The sequence below is a fragment of the Syngnathoides biaculeatus genome, chromosome 12 (genome assembly GCF_019802595.1).
Source record: "Syngnathoides biaculeatus isolate LvHL_M chromosome 12, ASM1980259v1, whole genome shotgun sequence".
NCBI classification, from domain to species: domain Eukaryota; kingdom Metazoa; phylum Chordata; class Actinopteri; order Syngnathiformes; family Syngnathidae; genus Syngnathoides; species Syngnathoides biaculeatus.
Window position 1 is genome coordinate 6,241,781 of NC_084651.1, and position 18,191 is coordinate 6,259,971.

The following is an 18,191-nucleotide window of genomic DNA, read 5'->3' on the forward strand; positions in this document are numbered from 1 at the left end:
TATGAAGTTAATGAAGAGAATCAGTGCCAGACTCCGACCCTCACTGGAAATGAATCCGATATCCTACCGACGAGGCGGAACAAACTCACATCTCTTGCATCTGATATTCGAATTTGCGATGGATTCTTCTCTCCGGCACCCCTGAACCGACATCCACGCATTTATTTATTCGATTTTTTTTTTTTTTACAAAATCCTACAAATGAAAAGTAATATCTTTTATTTCGCCACGTCAAGACCTTTTGTTTTGTGCTTTCTCGACAGGGTGAGCTTTGCGTGATGGGCGAGAAGCAGATTTTCATGAAGCGCCGGCCCGGAAACCGCTGCATGCTGTCCCAGGACTACTCCAGAATCTACTCATCCGAGCCATGCCAGTGCACCGCCTACGACTTTGAATGGTGACCGCCGCTTCTTATCCCCATTAAACACTTGTGAAATTCCCCAAAGTTACCACTCATCGCTTCTCCGAATTGTGCGCAAAGACGATTTGCGTATCAAGTGGACGCTAATGAAAGACACGAGGATCTGTTTGCGTACATTAATACAGTATCAGGTTCCAAGAGGAGCAAAAATGGCCGACTGTGTTCTTTGAATCTAATTATAGTAAGTACTTTTCATCACTCCGCTCCAATTTGCATCGTGTCAAACCGCTTATTAGAATTCAATTAATAATGAATTGCTCAATTAATTTTAAACGTCTGTCAGAAATTCTGTTTGATCGGGCTTGTCTGACAAGCTTGTCGCTATTTATGGCGCGAAAATACGCTCATATGCGACGCATTATAAAAAGCTTCCCCCGTGAAGTTCGGATTATTTGACTTTGCCAGTTTGGAGAATTTGATAAAAGTGCTTTAAAAAAAAAAGTTGTGATTTTTGTGGATTGCAGCGACTACGGCTGGGAGCGTCGCCGCGACGGGAAGTGCTCTCCTGCTTTTTGGTCCGATCCGAACGATGTTGGCAAAAGCTGCAGTGCGGGCCACAGCTTCCTCAACAGCACTGGGTACGCCATTTCAGGATTTTTGTACAGTATTACTTTGGAATATTACTGATACATAGATGTTACTAGAGAGGCAGAAATGTGCACTACTATGACTACTAGCGAAGGGAATTGGGCATCGTTTACACTACTGTTGAAAAACAAAACCGCATCGGTATTACCACATTACAGGCAACCTTTCATCGCTCGGTGACTTTACGTACTTTGTTTTTATGTTTCTATGTCCTAAAGGTATCTTCTCTCAAATAGTTGTCTGTCGTTGTACTAGTGCAGCTCCAACGATCGGAGACAAATCTCTCGTGTTTTTACATACTTGGCAAATAAAGATGACAAGTATCATTTCGGTTACACTCGGTGGTCAACTAGCGTGCAGTTTTTCCTCACTAGTAACATCTTGTTGTCCTATGAGTAAGCCAAAGATGTCTTAACTAGTAGCTAACTAGGCCATAGACCAGGGCCCAGCAACCTTTATGAGGCTGAGGGCGACTTCGTGAGCACCGATCGTACGAAATGCTACGTGACCTGTTTGCGGCGAATTTCAGTCTCAGTTCATTACATGTACATAAAATATTTTTGTTTTAATGTATTGTAGTAAATGACATTACAGGTATTTTGAAATTTTAATTCACGTAAGCAAGTCAGATTCAGAATTTGAAGCACAAATAATAGTAGCAATTTTTTGCCTGTGATATTTTGAGAACATAGCTCACGGGCACCTTATGTGGTCCTCACGGGCTACCATTCGCCCGCGGGCACCACGTTGGTGACCTCTGCCAAAGAGGTTGAGAATATTGAATATCTGCTCAAGCGCCTTTCCATTCACGTCCGTATCTGGATTGCAGGCGCTAGCCAGCTAGCCGCTCAGCCCGCTCGCTACCTACCCGACTCTTGGCGCCTTTCACACTGTGTCGGATAAACTTTTTCCCCATTGATGCTGCCGCTGTCACCCTTATTACAAAGCGACAGCTAAACAAAATATAAAATGAGTCACTTTGTTTTCCTTGCTAGCAGAAAAAAAAACAAATGATACACTGATTCATTTATCTTTGACATGTGTTTGGTTTCTTAGGTATCGCAAGGTTTTGTCCAATAACTGCAAAGAGATCGGTAGGAGCGCGTACTCGCCCAGACGCCAGGGTTGCCGCCCCAGACCGCCCCGAGGCCTCCGCCTGACCACCGGCGGCGGTGAGCTGAGCGCCCGCGTCGGAAGCAACGTGACTTTCGTGGTGCATCTCCAAGATGTAAGTCCTCGTTTCGCACGAGTCCAAACGTGCGACGCTTCACCAATGCGTAGCATGTTCGCGCTGTTCGTCACGCGTGCTGACAAGTTCTAATTACCACGCGCAAGCTAATTAGTATCTGCGATTAGCATCGCTAATTAGCCCTTTGCGTCGCGCAGCTCGGGATGAAAAGGTTTGAGTTAATCAGGTCAAATCAGAACTATCCTGAAAGCGGCGTAACTTGGATGACTAGCGGAAAAAGACATCTTAATATTTGATCCATCATACGAGACCAGCTAGACCTCTTAAACATACATGGAAGCAAGCACTCCAGAATAAATTTCGTCTTCATCGAGAGATGAAAAGATGGAAAAGTTCAAATCACTTGAAGCATATACAGGGCGACTGTAAATGAGCGCTAAAGCGACTTGTAGTAATTATCTCAGTGAAGGTCGGCGAGGATTGATGAGGTGTAATCAAAGTGGAACAAAAAAAAAAACACCTGTACACATCGTAACGGCACACAGGTCTCCCTTTCATGAGTAAACATTAGCCATGAGATATTTTTATGCATTAGCATATTGTTTTTTTTTGGGGGGGGGGGGGGGACTGAGGGTGAGGGTGTAAAGTATTAGGGCCGGAGCATGCAGTGTGAAATTGCTTCATTTGTTTTTCAATTTAACAATTCAGACCCCAAAGCCAGTTTCACTGAGCAATATGAAATTTGGTAAGAACATGTATCAGGAGTACAACCAAAAAAAAAAAAAAAAAGGCCCAACAACACGTACTTGAAAACATACAGGAAATCTCCCATTTTGGTTTGAATTCGGCTGGTCACTATCAAATCTTTTGAGAATCAATTTTCCTATTCATTATTAATCAAATTATCCACTATGATTTTTATTATTGACATGCATTTTATCCTCATTTCTGTATGAAGAATGGACTTCAAACATTATTCTATAGATGTGTACAGACCGCTAAATGCTAAATGCCTAGCAATCACAATTAGCAGTAGCGCGCTAGGGATTGTCATTTTAAATTAAAAACCGCAAACTAACAACCATTCAAACTACCATCCAGCTCACGAATACTTATCATGTTATATGTAGATTACACATTTACACAGTGTCTTTAAAACACTCTTTTGTAGTTTTTGTCGATCATTGGCCCAACAATGCGTCCTTCTGCAATAAATATACAAGTGAAACATGACTTTTAATTTGAGATTTTCTCTCGACCTGTTTTTGAAGTTGACTTAGTTTTTCAGTTATTAATTATTATTATGATTATCAGATCGCCTCCAGCACGCCCGCGACCCAAGTGAGGGTAAGCAGGTCAGAAAATGGATGGATTATTATTATCTTGGATTATTAGATTCAATTTTTTTCCCCTCCTAGCCCTACCGTGATCCAAACGTTTGCGAGTTTTCACGCACGTTGAGGCCCCAAATTATAATTAACGGAGGGTCCTAATTGTAATGAAAGAGTGACGCAACTTTAATAAACTGATTGCTTATTAGCACTTCTACTCGTAATAATGATGAATGGAGTTGTGTCCCTCTTAGCAAGTCTTTGTGTGGCCTCTTGTGGAAAAGCATCGGGCAGCAGCCAACCTGTTTTTCTGTGTCTTCGTTGCGCCTATATCCAGCTTTTTGATTTTTATTTAATAATCTAAATTTTTGGGATGGTTTCCTCGCAGCACAGTGCTGGAGGGCCCCCCCCCCACACACACACACCTCCATTTGTTTGTGTTCAACGTTCAAATATTACAAACACATTAGCGTGTGTGTGTGTGTATGTGTGTGTTTGTAAATTTTTTTTCCTAAGAACTAGTGAAGAAATTGTCCCTAGAAACACTGCTGACGGGGAGCTGTGTGTGAATTTTCCAGAATAACTAGGACGGGGCCTTGGGATATAAAGTGCTTTTCTTTTTTTAAGGAAATATTGTTAGGAGTCGAACACCAGGCAGCGCCGACACCATCTTGGAGTCGCTGTGTTCTTCTGATGAATGACTGACCTTTTTCCTTTGTAGGACTTCAACTTGCCCCAAAACCCACCCATGATCAAAACCGCGTGTATCTGGGTGAAAATAGAATGTTGCACTAAAGTTTGAAAAATGTTTTTTTTAAAAAAACATAATGTGTCCCAAGGCTTATAACCAGGTGCGCTAACGCTAGCTCCGTGCTAAAGCTAGCCCCGCGCTAGTGTTAAACTCTGTGTCCTGAGAATTATAACCAGGTGCACTAACGCTAGCTCCGCGCTAACGCTAGTGCCACCCTAGTGTTAAACACTTTTTGTGTCCTGAGGCTTATAACCAGGTGTGCTAACGCTAGCATTGCGTTAACATTAGCCCCGCGGTAATGGTAGCCCAGCGCTAATAATGCTAGCCCCACACAAGTGTTAAACTCTTTCTGTGTCCTGAGGCTTATATCCAGGTGCGCTAACGCTAGCACCGTGCTAAAGCTAGCCCACCGCTAGCGTTAAACTCTTTCTGTGTACCAAGGCTTATAACCAGGTGCGCTCTGTAGGCCGGGAATTACGGTATATATAGCAGCAACAACGCTGGTCAACATTAAATTGGACATGTCTGTCAAATAGCTCGGACGCATGGAGAACTCTACGGAACCCATAAAGGAAATTAAAAGGGAATTTATTTATTTTCCTTAGAAGCATTGTTCGTACTTTGACAAACTCCTACAAGGGATTTCGCCCAAATCCCAAGCAAGCATACGACATCATCTCAACGTTAAAATTTGAGGACCGTTTCGGGTAATCACCTTGAAAAACAACTCACAGAATAGGTTGAGTTCGGAAATACATGAAATCAGTTTGCGATAGCTGTCATAACATGATGCAAGAAAAAAACAATATCTCAAAGACCCATGCATGAAACTGAACATGAAAGCTGGCTATTTTGGGAATACTCCCAAGGTCGCTACTTTCACAAACTGCATCTAAAGAATTCGCCCAAATGAGCTCCAACCGGTAGAAGGTATCCGAGACAGATGGGCGACGCTCAATTGCAGAGCGTTTTTGCCTATGCCGTCAAACGTGGGCGGAGCACGGTGATTATTTCAAGAACACGTTGCGCAGGAGACCGCTGGAAAGTTGGAAGAAATCAACGCCCGGCGCCAGTTTTACACAGACACCAAATTGAGTTGCACGTCTATCGTAATAGGATGTACGAAAAAGTCTCAAAGGTCCCACAGACGAAATTTAAACAGGGAGTCGGCCATTTTGGTTTGAGGCAGCCATTTGGGCAAACTTCAAGGTTAGTACTGTAAAATTGTAAATCACCCAAATGAGCCACGACTGGAAGGAGACAGATGGGCCAGAATCATTTACTGAGCTGTATTTTTTTGTGTGCCTTGATTTCTTCTAATCAGGGGTGTTGGGGCCCGTTCAGAGCTGTCTGCAACATGAAGAACTTACTGTAGTTACAGGGGAAAACATGTTCAAATGTGAAAAGATTTCCATGCTTCTGGTGATTTAATTGCAGCCCTCTACCTAGAGATACTCCGAGAAGGTTTTTTTTTCGAGTTTCTCACTCGATTGCCTGTCATCGTCAGCGTGTAACCGACAACAAAGCCTTTGTGACACACCCGTTAGGACATCTCAGGCACTTTAGCGGCGCACCGCGTGGACGTGCTCCATTACAATTCTGAGCTGTGCTGACAGGTGTTGTTTTTTATCTTCTTTTCCCCACTTTCCCTTCCCCCCGGTCCTCAGGGAGACTCGCCGAGGACCAGCGTCCAGCTGGACTTCGGCGACGGCATCCGGATCACTTATTCCAACCTGAGCCGCGCCGACGACGGCATCCAGCACGTCTACCGGGCGACGGGGATTTACCGCGTGATGGCGGCGGCCGAGAACATCCTGGGATCCGACAGCACCGTGCTCTACCTGCACATCACCAGTACGCGTAGACCCAATTCTCACACATTGTCTCTTCTCCTTTTCACTTATTCATGCAGCACTTAAAGGACTTTGGGAGACGGTAGCATGTCCCCGGTTTCGGGGGCCCACTATGAAACAAGAGATATTCTTATTACACACATAGTACCTTGAAATAGTTAAATAAACAATCTCATGGAAGCTATGTCCTGCACAAACTAAAACGAATCAGTGAATGCGGGAGAGAAATGAATACGCATAAGTGCGATATTCAATCAGATCAAATCAATTGCACGTCCACAGGTCCAGTGGAGCGCGTGTACCTCTCGGCTCCTCTGGTGGCCGTCAGGGGGAAGGAGACCAACTTGACGGCGGTGGTATGGCCGAGTCAAGTCAGGACCTTGACGTTCTTCTGGTGGATCACCAACAGCTCCGAGGTGACAAGATCCTCCTCTTTCTCCTTCTCCAAATGCGTGTCGGGTTACCGTTAAGCCGCGTCTTGTCTTGATAGCGTCCGCATGCTCCACAAGAATCTTGTAAGGGGCCATGTACGTAGTCTGGCGCTGGACGTCTGAAAAAAATTAGTCTGAGACCAGTTAACATTAAGCAGGAAAAAGCCTCAAGGACCACATTCAGGCTGCACGCTGTCTAATGTGGGCTAAGCCTGATGTCAAAGTCCCATGATCAATTTCACCAGCCACAATAAAAAAACTTGTTGAATAGTGAGGGTCTCTGGATAGGATCATGTGACATCGATTGCCCCGGTCACAGAAAACTGGGTAGGACATGTCTATCACAACAGGACACGGAAAATTCTCCAGAACCCTGGTCCTTAATCGAACAGGAAGTCTTCCATTTTGGGTTGAAGCATTTATTTCGGCTCTTGTTTGGGGCTTATGGCCATGCTACCCGAGAACGCCTGATCTCGTCAGATCGCGGAAGCTAAGCGGGTTTGGCCCTGGTTAGTACTTGGATGGGAAACCGCCTGGGAATACCAGGTGCTGTAAGCTTCTCTCCCCAGATAAAATTAGAGGGGTTGCGTCAGGAAGGGCACCCGGTGTAAAACTGTGCCAAACAAATGTGCGTTCATCTGAGGTGACACGCTGCAGCGACCCCTAAAGGGACAAGCCGAAAGTTTTCGGCTGTTGTTTATTTAAACGCATTTCATTCCCTTTCTGACTTCTCTTTGGCAACGCAAGCCGATTGTCACGCTGGATGGGAGCATCTCGTACACGTTCCAGAAGGAAGGAACAAATAAGGTCACGGTCCAGGTGGCTTCTGGGAGCACCGTGATGCAGGATTCCAGGGATATCACAGTTAAAGGTTAGTGTGCAACTTTAATTGCCGACATGAATATGCAACACGTGGTCCGCGCTCGCCGACGCGGATGAAATGTCACAGCGAATGAACACGGAAAATCTTGACGCCAATTAAATCCACTGCGAAGGAGGAAAAAAAAAAAAAAAAACCAAAAACGCATTTCTTGTTTTTGTTTGCCAGAATTTTTCAGGTCGCTGCCGCTGTCCTTTTCGCCGACGCTTGACGAGCACAATCCTGACATCCCCGAGTGGCGGGAGGACATAGGCCGCGTGGTCCAGACAGCCCTGTCACAGGTACGTCAACTCCCTACCGCACAGCGCCGGACCACCGACACCTCTCTAGGTCATTACTCTTTTATACCGTTGTGCACTAGCTGTACAGCGCTCGTCATGTTTTATGGACCGTGACGGAAATGTTGCCCTTTTTTTTTTTCTTACTTTATGTGTGATGACAGCAAGCAGACATTGGGTACATTTTAGCGGTTTTCATTGTAAAGTGCAGTAAAGTTGAGTTCCGGCTCATCGCGGATCTACTGCAGTCGCTTTTTCCCCCTTTAAAGTAGTCATGAGTGAAAAGGATTGGAAAAAAAAAAAAAAAACCCTCAGACTTGAACACATTTGTTAGAATGAAGACATGCTAGCAGGGAATGAAGGTCTTCATTATTTACATTTTTTGTAAAAGAAGAGACTGAGGGCAGGAAGATGACCTCCCACTGTGACATCTTTTTTTTTTTTCGATGTAAGCCGGAGGCCAAACTCGTTTTCTGTCTGAACATGCAGCAGAACATATCAAAACACACAGGGAGAGGAGAAAGAGAGTCAAGTTTTTGGGACTACATTCGACCAGAAAAATGCATTATTCACGAATTTCATCAAAGAAGAGACTGAGGGCTGAAAAAACAGACCATTGCGAGATCAATAATTGTCTGCCAGAGGCGAGGCTAGTTTGCCGTCTGGGCTACGGAAAACATCCAATTGTCAGGAAAAGACCAAGAGACTTAAGTTCTTGGGACTGTTCCGTCGATTCTTGTCAATTGTCGAGGTTGCTAGCGTGCCGGCTCGCAGTTCTGAAGTTTGGTGCTCCAATTCGGACTCTGATCCTTCCTTTATCCATCAGGAGACTGGGGGCAGCTGGAAAACTGTGACATCAGTTTTTCAGGAAGCTCGACAATTTTGCTCCCAGAACAGGCTGCAGTTGGGGATCTAGTAATGTCGGAAAGCAGCGGAGGTTGAAATCAATTCTGGCTAAACTAGTTTGCTGTTTTATCAGGCTGCAGAAAACATCCAAATCTAAAGAGAATAAAACTGAAGTCTTCAGAGTATTTTCTAACACAGTAACAAAATGCATTCTTTGATGAGACATTTTATCCAAGTCACTGTTGCGTGTAATATTTTCACTGTTTTCATTACTTCTGGCATTGATAAATCAAGCCGTTATCTGCTGAAAGTGCTTGAAACGCACGACACTAGAAGGCCACGTTACGTGCCGGTTCCTGGTTTGTTGTCAGGTTTCCGGCGTACCTGCCCGTCAGCTGATGGTGTCTCTGTATCCCGGACTTCCGACCACGGCGGAACTCTTCATCTTGCCTGACGTGCTCGCACCAAAGGAGCACATTAGGCAAACGCAGGAGGAACTGCAAACGGTAGGAAGCCCTGCACTCAGCAGAGAAATCTACTACTTCCGTGTTTATTCAGATACAGTATGTACTGCAAATTGCTGCTCAATGATTACGATACCCACTAGATTACAGATTTTTTTCGTGGAACATAAATCCCTTGCTGTATTGTGAAAATCTGGGGTTCATACATGTATTTATATTTACAGTGTAATATATATTTATATTTACGTGTAATACAAATACTGTACAGTAATGAAAACATAAATGTTTACTAAAATGGAGTAGTCTAATTCAGTATGAGAACCAAAGATAAAATGCCAAACGAGCATTTCAAACTCACTAACTGTCACGACCCATTGGTACGGAGGAGGACCCAAAAGCTGGACTCCGGAGACGCAGAGGCAGTTTGGAAAAAGTGTTTATTCGTTCCAAGGTCAGGCATCAGGCAGTCAAGTAGAGCAGCAGTAACTAAGACGTCAGGCGAAGAGAGCAGGTCCGCCGGCAAGCAGGGGTCGGTACACGGGAGATCCATCAGAGATAGCAGGAGTATCAAAGATGTCAAGCTTACGGGGTCGGTCGGAGGACAGGCGGAGGTCGGTACACCAGGGTTCACGATCAGGAGTGCGAGAACGAGGCATGGGTGGCGATGCGAGAACGAGGCATGGGCGGCGACGATCTGGCAAAGCCAGACCGTCCGCTGGGTCCTATATATACACCGGGGTTAATCACTGCCGATGAGGCGCAGGTGTGCGCCTCCTAATCAGTGCAGCTGGACCAGCAGGACCATGACACTAACACCTTTTGAGCAAAGACAAAACCCAGAGAGGGCAACTCAGCAATATCGTTTAAACAACGCAGTGGCGAGTACTATGATCGCCACTTTGGTGAAACAAAGCAACCGATCGTAGCACGGGCACGTGGCTCAACATTGGCGGGCAGCTTCTTCGGGTACAGAATCGGTATTTCATCTCAAGAGGGGGAATAGTCCTTTCAAGGACAACGACGTCCAAATCGTGGATAGGGAGGACCGCTAACTTGAAAGAGGCGTAAAAGGAAGCCTTGTTTTTAAACTAGGAAAAGCACAAAAGCCATCTCTAAACAGAAGAGGTGCGAGGTATCAGGTAACGTCTGCGCCAAATCACGTCCTGGAGAAGATTGCCCTGATTTGACGGAAACAGTGTTCGAGGTGTTCTGTCACAAGATGAGAGAGCGACTGATTGTTATGCAGTTCTGCCGTTTCTCCAACCACATAACAACATCCTACGGTCGACCACACATCGAAATATCACAACTGAAGAAGCCTTCTGGATAATCGGTGACGCGTCTTCAACCTTTTCTGTGTGGTAAACCAAACGTACCAAATACATCTTCAATGTTTTTCAAATGTCTTTTAATGCATTTAGTTAAGTCGGATTTCCACCAGTCGCGGATGTGTCTGGAACGTATCCTCTGCTCTTCACTTTTAACTTGATCTATTTTGTTTTCCTTAAATGATTGATTCTGAACAGATATCCGATGTCTTCGTCTCCCTCCTCAACCAAGACCTGGTCCACTTTGAGCTGAAGGTTGACACTCGCGTCACCGTCTACATCACTCAGCAAACTCTCGGTATGTTCATTTCTGATCGCAGTCTCACGCTGGTAACTTTTTGGCGTCCTCTCTGAAACCGCAACGATGCTCTTAAAAGTCGTGGATCGATGACTTGACCGACGGGGAAGGCGTCCGAGACCGCCCGGGTCACGTCGTCGTTAGCATATCGCGAAAGCGTGTCAAAGGGGTCCTACGTGACTTTACCCTTTTCATCCACCGATGGATCGGTCTTCATTCGTGTCGCCGTACAGACGGCCTGCGTTGCCTTTTAAAGATGATCCTGATAAGGTCACACGCTTCTTGGTCTTTCCTTTCTGAAGGCGGGCGGCGGTGACAAACTTTGAATACTGCATCTCAGCATTTAAAAAGGCATGACGGTGCAAAATGGACTCGTACATTTCGGACCCCAGGGAAACCCTGCAGCCCTCCTCGATGTTTCTTTAACCCTCCCCCCCGAGGTCAAATAGTGTCCGCCTCTGACTGATGTGATAAATTGATGATGATCCATCTACCGTTTGGGTTGGGCAAAGCTACGTCTTGAAACAGTTGTGGGGTGACGGGTTTTACCACTTTGCAGCAAACAGCAGAGAGGACAATTAGCTAAACAGTCTGCTGCCTCGAGGGGCCGCAGAAGAATTGACGTTTTTTGCCATCATTTTGTCACAAATGATAATGAGGGATTAAGACCAGCGAGCTTGCTGCCCGACTGGCTGCGGAACGTATCAAAGTAACCTGTAAGAGATTGCGATTGAGATCTCTGTTATTATTTTGTACCGAATAACAATGACCTTCTTGGTCCAGCTGGTTTTCTGCCGAAACGGTTTGCGAAAGGTAGCAAAACACAAAGTAAAGAAGAGGGTGACGTTTTTACAACTATTCTGTTCTAGATGATGAGCATAAATTAGGCCAGACAGTTTCCTGGTCAAACGGGCTCCAGAACATGTCCAAAGATGTTTAGGAAGGGATCTGTTTGTACCAAATAATAATATTTTAGGAGCCAAAAAAAACATAAAATTGAAAAGGAAGAAGTTTTTGCAACTATTTTTCACTAAATAATTGGTGTTATCTGGGAATATAACATTCCAGAATGTTAGATACCACGTATATATCATTCTTATGAAGTATAAAAAACTGAACCTTGGGGAACACCACGTTACTCTTCTATTTTTCCTCCATCTTTTTTTTTTTTTTTTTTTAGCACCACTCGTGGATTCGAGCACCCTCCACAGTGGGTCGGCCATGTTGGTGCTCATCTCCGTGGTGTTTGTCGGTTTGGTGGCGTTCTTCATCTACAAGTTCAAAAGGTGAGGCCCCCCGCCATTTGGAAAGATGATCGTCGTTTTTAATGCGGACAAAAATCCGAACATGGTTGTGCTGGTCTTCGCTCATCCCCCCCCCCAAAAAAATAGGAAAATCCCATGGATACACGTCGAGACCGAGGACAGTCGGGAGAAGGAATCGGAAGTGATCAGCACGGTCAGTCAGAACGACAACATGTCCAAAGTGAACCTCGCGGACTTTCCCTCAGGGAAGAACTTCACGGAAAAGGAGCTGGAGGCCAGGAAAGGAGGTATACTTGTGTTTTTTTTTTTTTTTTTTTGGGGGGGGGGCACATGTGTTTCTTTTAATGCCGTCACTTGACAAATGACAAGCCTGGACACGAACGTGACAGCATGAAATGGCGCACGGGACTATTTGTGACACGTTAATATGGGATTGAAAAGTGAGGCTGTCAGCGCAAGAGGCTTATGAATGTCATTTATTTAAAGCATGCGCGCTCAACTGTCCACACTTCGAGGTACACCTGCGTACTCTTGAGCAGGAGTGCTCAAACTTGGACTTTTTTTTTTTTTTTTTTTCCAACCTGAGTCCACCCCGTAATCCGAAAAGCAATTAAACGTAAGTGCCGTACGCACGCTAAATGCCACGGGAATTATTAGCACATATTTTTATATTTATTCAACCAAAATATTCACGTCCTGTTTTCTAGGAGGGAACATCATCCAAAAATGTTTTCATCCAATTTAATTTTGATCACTAGCTGATGTGCACAGCTTACATTAACAAGATGGCTGCAAACAAAAAAATCTAAACGTGGCTTCGATCAATCATTTTAAAAAAAAAATTCACAGCGTTCATGTACTACTCAATTGGATAGATATGACTTTTTCCTGTATGATTTGTAAAAATCCTTCAAATGACAAATAAAATCATCAAAAAAAAGGGGGGGGGGACCGAGGACAGAGTATAGAACTCGCTCGACCGCCTAACCACTACAAAACCGAGATCGACTACATTGTACATAAACGCATCAACTTCTTTCTCACTTTTGATTGACAGACGTATAAATTTCACCCCCCCCCACACACACACATTTTCTTCTTCTGCACTTTGTTTCTTTCCATGTGGTCGCCGGTGTGAAACAAGCGACAGTTGTTGACGAGAGATTTTTTTTCCCCTTCAGTCTCGCAGGTTGAAAGTCATTTACTTTTTTTCACCCCCCCCAATCGAATCCCTCGAGTCTCACTTTGAGTTTTCGTTCGAGATGGAAGTGTTTCCAATCGGTTGTGCACGAAGCGTCAGATCTCTAACTGTTGTAGGCTCGCCCCTTGGATTACGTAATGAGTAATAGTCTTCTCAATAAAAAAAAAAAAAAAAAACAGACAAAATAAGAGTAGCGTAATTTCCGGCCTACAAGCCACGACTTTTTTTTTTTACACGCTTTCAACCGTGAGCTTTATGCGGTGATGCGGCTAATTTGTGCATTTTTTCTAACATCGGCAAGGAGGCACTCGAGCGGAAAAGGTAAGAATGAAACCGGTGGAATATATGCGCCTTGGAACTGCCCCTGTTAGCGCTGTGCTAGCGTTTTTCTGCTGTGTTACTGCCGTGTCTCAGTGATATTTACCGGTAAGTTTTATTTTAACTGGCCCTGCCCTGCTAAAAAAATTTCCATAGAAATTCTATATAAATCTATACAATTTGTACAGAACTTTGGCTGTGATTTTCTATAGAAATTCTATAGGACTTGGGTCCGAAAGTTCTATATTTTTTAGAAATTCTTTCAAAAATTTTTTGCAGGGTGTTAGCATTAGCGTTAGCACTATCGTCAGCGTGGCGCTACCGTTAGCACCGCGGTAGCATTAAACTGTTTCTGTGTACAGTCTTTGTAAATATCTTGTGTTTCAATGCGGGCACTTGCGGCTTTTACACAACTGCGGCGTATGTACTGTATGTATTTTATCATGTATGGTATTTCCTTTACAAATGTACTCGGGTGAGGCTTGCAACCGGGTGCCCTCTGTAGGCCGGGAATTACGGTACATTTAAAAACTATAACATGGATAATCGTACCCCTTAGAAATCTGTTTACTACAAATGACAAGACGTACCTCATAGTGAAGGTCTTCATGAAGGATTTTCAAATTAGTAATGATTTGACCTCATCAGCTCGCCACCGGCAACTGTTACCATTATTGTTAGCACTAGCATTAGAGTGGCGCTAGCGTTAGCGCCGCGCTAGCACCAGCACTAGCGTTAAACTCTTTCTGTGTACCGTCTTTGTAAATATCTCGTATTTCAATTCGGGCACTCGCGGCTTTTACACAACTGCAGCGTATGTATGTACCAAACGGTATTTCCTTTACAAATGTACTCGAGTGAGGCTTGTAACCAGGTGCGCCCCGTAGGCCGGGAATTACGGTGCATTTAAAAACTATAACGTGGATAATCGTAGCCCCTCAGAAATCTGTTTACTACAAATGACAACAAGACAAGGTCTACATGAAGGATTTGCAAAATATCCTCATCAGTTTGCCACCGGCAACTTGGCGATAGGCCACGCCCCCTCCGCGCTCGCATTTGTCCGCTTGATGTGCAGAGAAGTTGCCCAAAATTTGAATTGTGAGCAGCTATTAATTATGATTTGTCTTGTTGCTTTCCAGGAACCATGGCGAGGAATATGGATAGAATTGTAACAAGGGAATACCCAAACTGTACTAACGTCTAAAGACACTGTTACCCAGTAAGTACACGATGTTGTGTTTCAGTTGTGCTGCAATTGTTGGCTTCTCTTTTTAAACATAGTTATTCCATGCCGATCATCGCTATCGTACCGAGTAATGTTTTCACACTCTTAGCAAATACAGTTGCGTATCTACATGGCGGTATTTAAGGAAAGTGCCGAGGAAGTGTTTCAGGAAAACGTGAGCGATTTAGTAGGAATTGGTACAAAAGATGAAGCACCGTCTATTAAACTTGACTACTTCACAAATAAGTGCAAAGTCAAAACCTTGATTTTGCCAAAAACAGCAAAGCCCCATTTATCACGGCGGATATGTTACAGATCCACCCACAATTGGTAAAAATCAGTGATGTACAGCAATAGCATAAAATACACAGTTTTACCCCTCTTACACGCATTAAACGTATTTAAACCTACGAAAATATAGTTTTTTTTAAACAAAACATCCCATCCATCCGTTTTCTTTGCCGCTTATCCTCACGAGGATCGCGGGGAGTGCTGGAGCCTATCCCAGCTGTCAACAGGCAGGAGGCGGGGTAGACCCTGAACTGATCGCCAGCCAATCGCAGGGCACATCGAGACGAACAGCCGAACTCGCAATCACACCTAGGGACAATTTAGAGTGTCCAATTGTAAACAAAATATTTGTAATAAGTATTTCTTAACCCCTGTTTAAACTTTTCTGACTGTCACAAAAATAGGGGCTCTGTATATTTCAACAACACAATGTTCAAACCCAATCGTATAACTTCACATTGTGAAAGCGCACAAGCTTAATGCTAATAACATATAACACAAAATGCCATAGGCGAGCTAAGCCGTTATTCAGATAAGCACTGCACTGCACATACACAGAAACACATTGTTGGTTTGCGAGTGTGTGACGTCGATATAGAGCTCGTGCACCTACGTCATAAAATCACGTGACTTTTGTTGACGTCGCCATATTGCCGGTCAAGCTAAGCATTGCTCAATGCTAAATCGGTTGGAGACGACGCGGAAATATGTCTTGAAGCGCGACGCCCAGAGTCTTGTCCGATACCGTCAGACATTTAGAAGGTGAAAATAAACGACGGTGCGTAGAAAAATTAGATAAACTCGGTGCAGAGGACCCGTATTTAATGCCGAAGTCGATGTTTTCGCCTATAAGAAATCGGACTGTGAATTGGCTTCAGCTTGTCTCGGACAACCGGATCTACACACGGATCTGGTGACTAAGTCGTCGAGATTTACACGGAAAAGTTTGAAAGCGTGGAAAAGTCTGGACGCATACGAATACTTTGTTGCTGGATCAGTTCTCATCAGGAATAAATCCCACATAGCGACGGATTCGACGGCTGGTTGAACGCGGAAGCGTGTCCGGCCACACGTTAACCTTTGCCGGGATCCATCGATCTTTTCAGCTAGTATTCAATACTGGATATTTTCTGGTCCTTTCATCTGGTATTCCATAGAATGACCTCTTTAAATATCTGTTGTGACCTCCAACAGCACAACAGGTCTCGGGTATTGTGAATATTCTCGGTCCGGTTCAATGTCCCCCCACAATCTCGAGCAGCTCCGTTTGACCGGGAAAATGGCGACGTCACGTGCGCGAGCTCTCTATAGCTTCCTGTCACATGATGGCCCCGCCTCCGAGTTGTGGTACGCCCTATTCCGTACCAGCCATGTTTAATCGCGCACCGCATTGACGGTTTAAAACGGTTTAGAGATCGCGCCGGGTCCTTGTGATCGTAGCTTTGATATGCGCGGAGCAGACAGAGAGTACCGCAATACTCAGGCGAGAAGTGGTAGTAAAAAAATTGCCGAAAAATGAACCGCGATATAGGAGTACGTCGACTGTGTACTTTGAACATCTCAGCCATTTTGAGTACAAAATCCTTCTAAATTCTCACGGGAGCCGACTAATAAAAGGGTTCAGAGTAAATACCGCAAGATGAGTCCGGCAGACATTTTGTGTACATAAAATACAAGTGAAGGTACTTCAATCTCTATAGCTTCATTTGAACTCATTGTAAAATGTTTCCATGTTTAATAATCTCTCACTATGAACGAGTGTCAGCATTTTTACACGAGCATGCCCTAATTAAAAATAGAATAATGATCCATTTATGACGACGTTAGGGTGAGCAACTATTCTCTGTCATCGTGATTTTAAAGCTTTTCTTGGCACATGAAATAAACATAAATGAAACACCTCGTTTGATGGTCCAAGCATCGTGCATGATCTTTATGATTACCAATGACTTTTTTTTTTTAAGTTTGTCTTTTTTCTTACTGTGAGTACATTTTCAAACTGTTCAGAATAAATGTATTTTTATATGACATGATGGGTTTTATTTTCCCCTCTCGCTCTGTTCAGCGGCACGTGTTGCACTGTTGTGTTATATATGCGGCACATAAGAGAAATTTTCACAAGCCGAATTTTGTTGATTATTGTTGCTTGAATGAATAAAAATTGAAAGAAAAAAATTAAACCTTTTAAAAGTTACTTTCTGACATAATCTAGCATTTTAATGAACTAAGTATGATGGTTAAAAAACAAAAATCCAATTTTTTTTTGCAATAAAAATAGACCAAAATAAACCATTTCAAAATATACCACCATGTATGATTGTTTGTCATTTAAATTATTATAAAGAAAAAAACATTAAACGTTTTAAAAGTTACTTTCTGACATAATCTAGCATTTTAATGAAGTAAGTATGATGGTTAGTTAAAAAACAAAAACCCAATTTTTTTTTGCAATAAAAATAGACCAAAATAAACCATTTCAAAATATACCACCATGTATGATTGTTTGTCATTTAAATTATTATAAAGAAAAAAACATTAAACGTTTTAAAAGTTACTTTCTGACATAATCTAGCATTTTAATGAAGTAAGTATGATGGTTAGTTAAAAAACAAAAACCCAATTTTTTTTTGCAATAAAAATAGACCAAAATAAACCATTTCAAAATGTAACACCATCTATGATTGTTTAACGTTGTTTAAATTATTATAAAGAAAAAAATTAAACCTTTTAAAAGTTATTTTCTGACACAATTTAGCATTTTAATGAACTAAGTATGATGGTTAAAAAACAAAAAGCCAATTTTTTTTTGCAAAAAAATAGACCAAAATTTTTTTTTCAAAACGTACCACCATATCTGATTGTTTGCCGTTGTTTAAATTATTATAAAGAAAAAAATAAACCTTTTAAAAGTTGCTTACTGACATAATCTTGAATTTTAATTAGCTAAGTATGATTGTTAAAAAACAAAAAGCCAAATTTTGCGACCAAAAAAATAGACCAAAATAACCCATTTCAAAACATGCCACCATGCATGATTGTTTGTCATTGTTTAAATTATTATCAAGAAAAAAATTAAACCTTTTTAAAGGTCACTTTCTGACATAATTTAGCATTTAATCAACTAAATATGAATGTTAAAAAACAAAAAAAACAATGTCATTTTTTACAAAAAAATTGACCAAAATAAACTATTTCAAAACCACCATGTATGTAACCTGTACAACTTTTCT

The 18,191-nt window shown here is 42.9% G+C and overlaps 1 protein-coding gene and 1 pseudogene across 1 annotated transcript in view; both read left to right on the forward strand.

Annotated features, from left to right (window-relative positions):
* Window positions 1-16,991, forward strand: part of sorcs3b (sortilin related VPS10 domain containing receptor 3b) — a 63,657-nt gene extending 46,666 nt beyond the window's left edge. Inside the window, exons 16-27 of the mRNA XM_061837741.1 lie at window positions 264-397; window positions 886-999; window positions 2,066-2,237; window positions 5,948-6,134; window positions 6,416-6,549; window positions 7,312-7,435; window positions 7,613-7,725; window positions 8,940-9,074; window positions 10,559-10,658; window positions 11,839-11,944; window positions 12,050-12,210; window positions 14,585-16,991. Coding sequence (XP_061693725.1) covers window positions 264-397; window positions 886-999; window positions 2,066-2,237; window positions 5,948-6,134; window positions 6,416-6,549; window positions 7,312-7,435; window positions 7,613-7,725; window positions 8,940-9,074; window positions 10,559-10,658; window positions 11,839-11,944; window positions 12,050-12,210; window positions 14,585-14,649 — 1,545 coding nt within the window. The 3' untranslated portion in view covers window positions 14,650-16,991. The remainder of the gene's footprint in view (window positions 1-263; window positions 398-885; window positions 1,000-2,065; window positions 2,238-5,947; window positions 6,135-6,415; window positions 6,550-7,311; window positions 7,436-7,612; window positions 7,726-8,939; window positions 9,075-10,558; window positions 10,659-11,838; window positions 11,945-12,049; window positions 12,211-14,584) is intronic.
* Window positions 7,005-7,122, forward strand: LOC133510292 (5S ribosomal RNA; annotated as a pseudogene).
* Window positions 16,992-18,191: the final 1,200 nt, after the last annotated feature.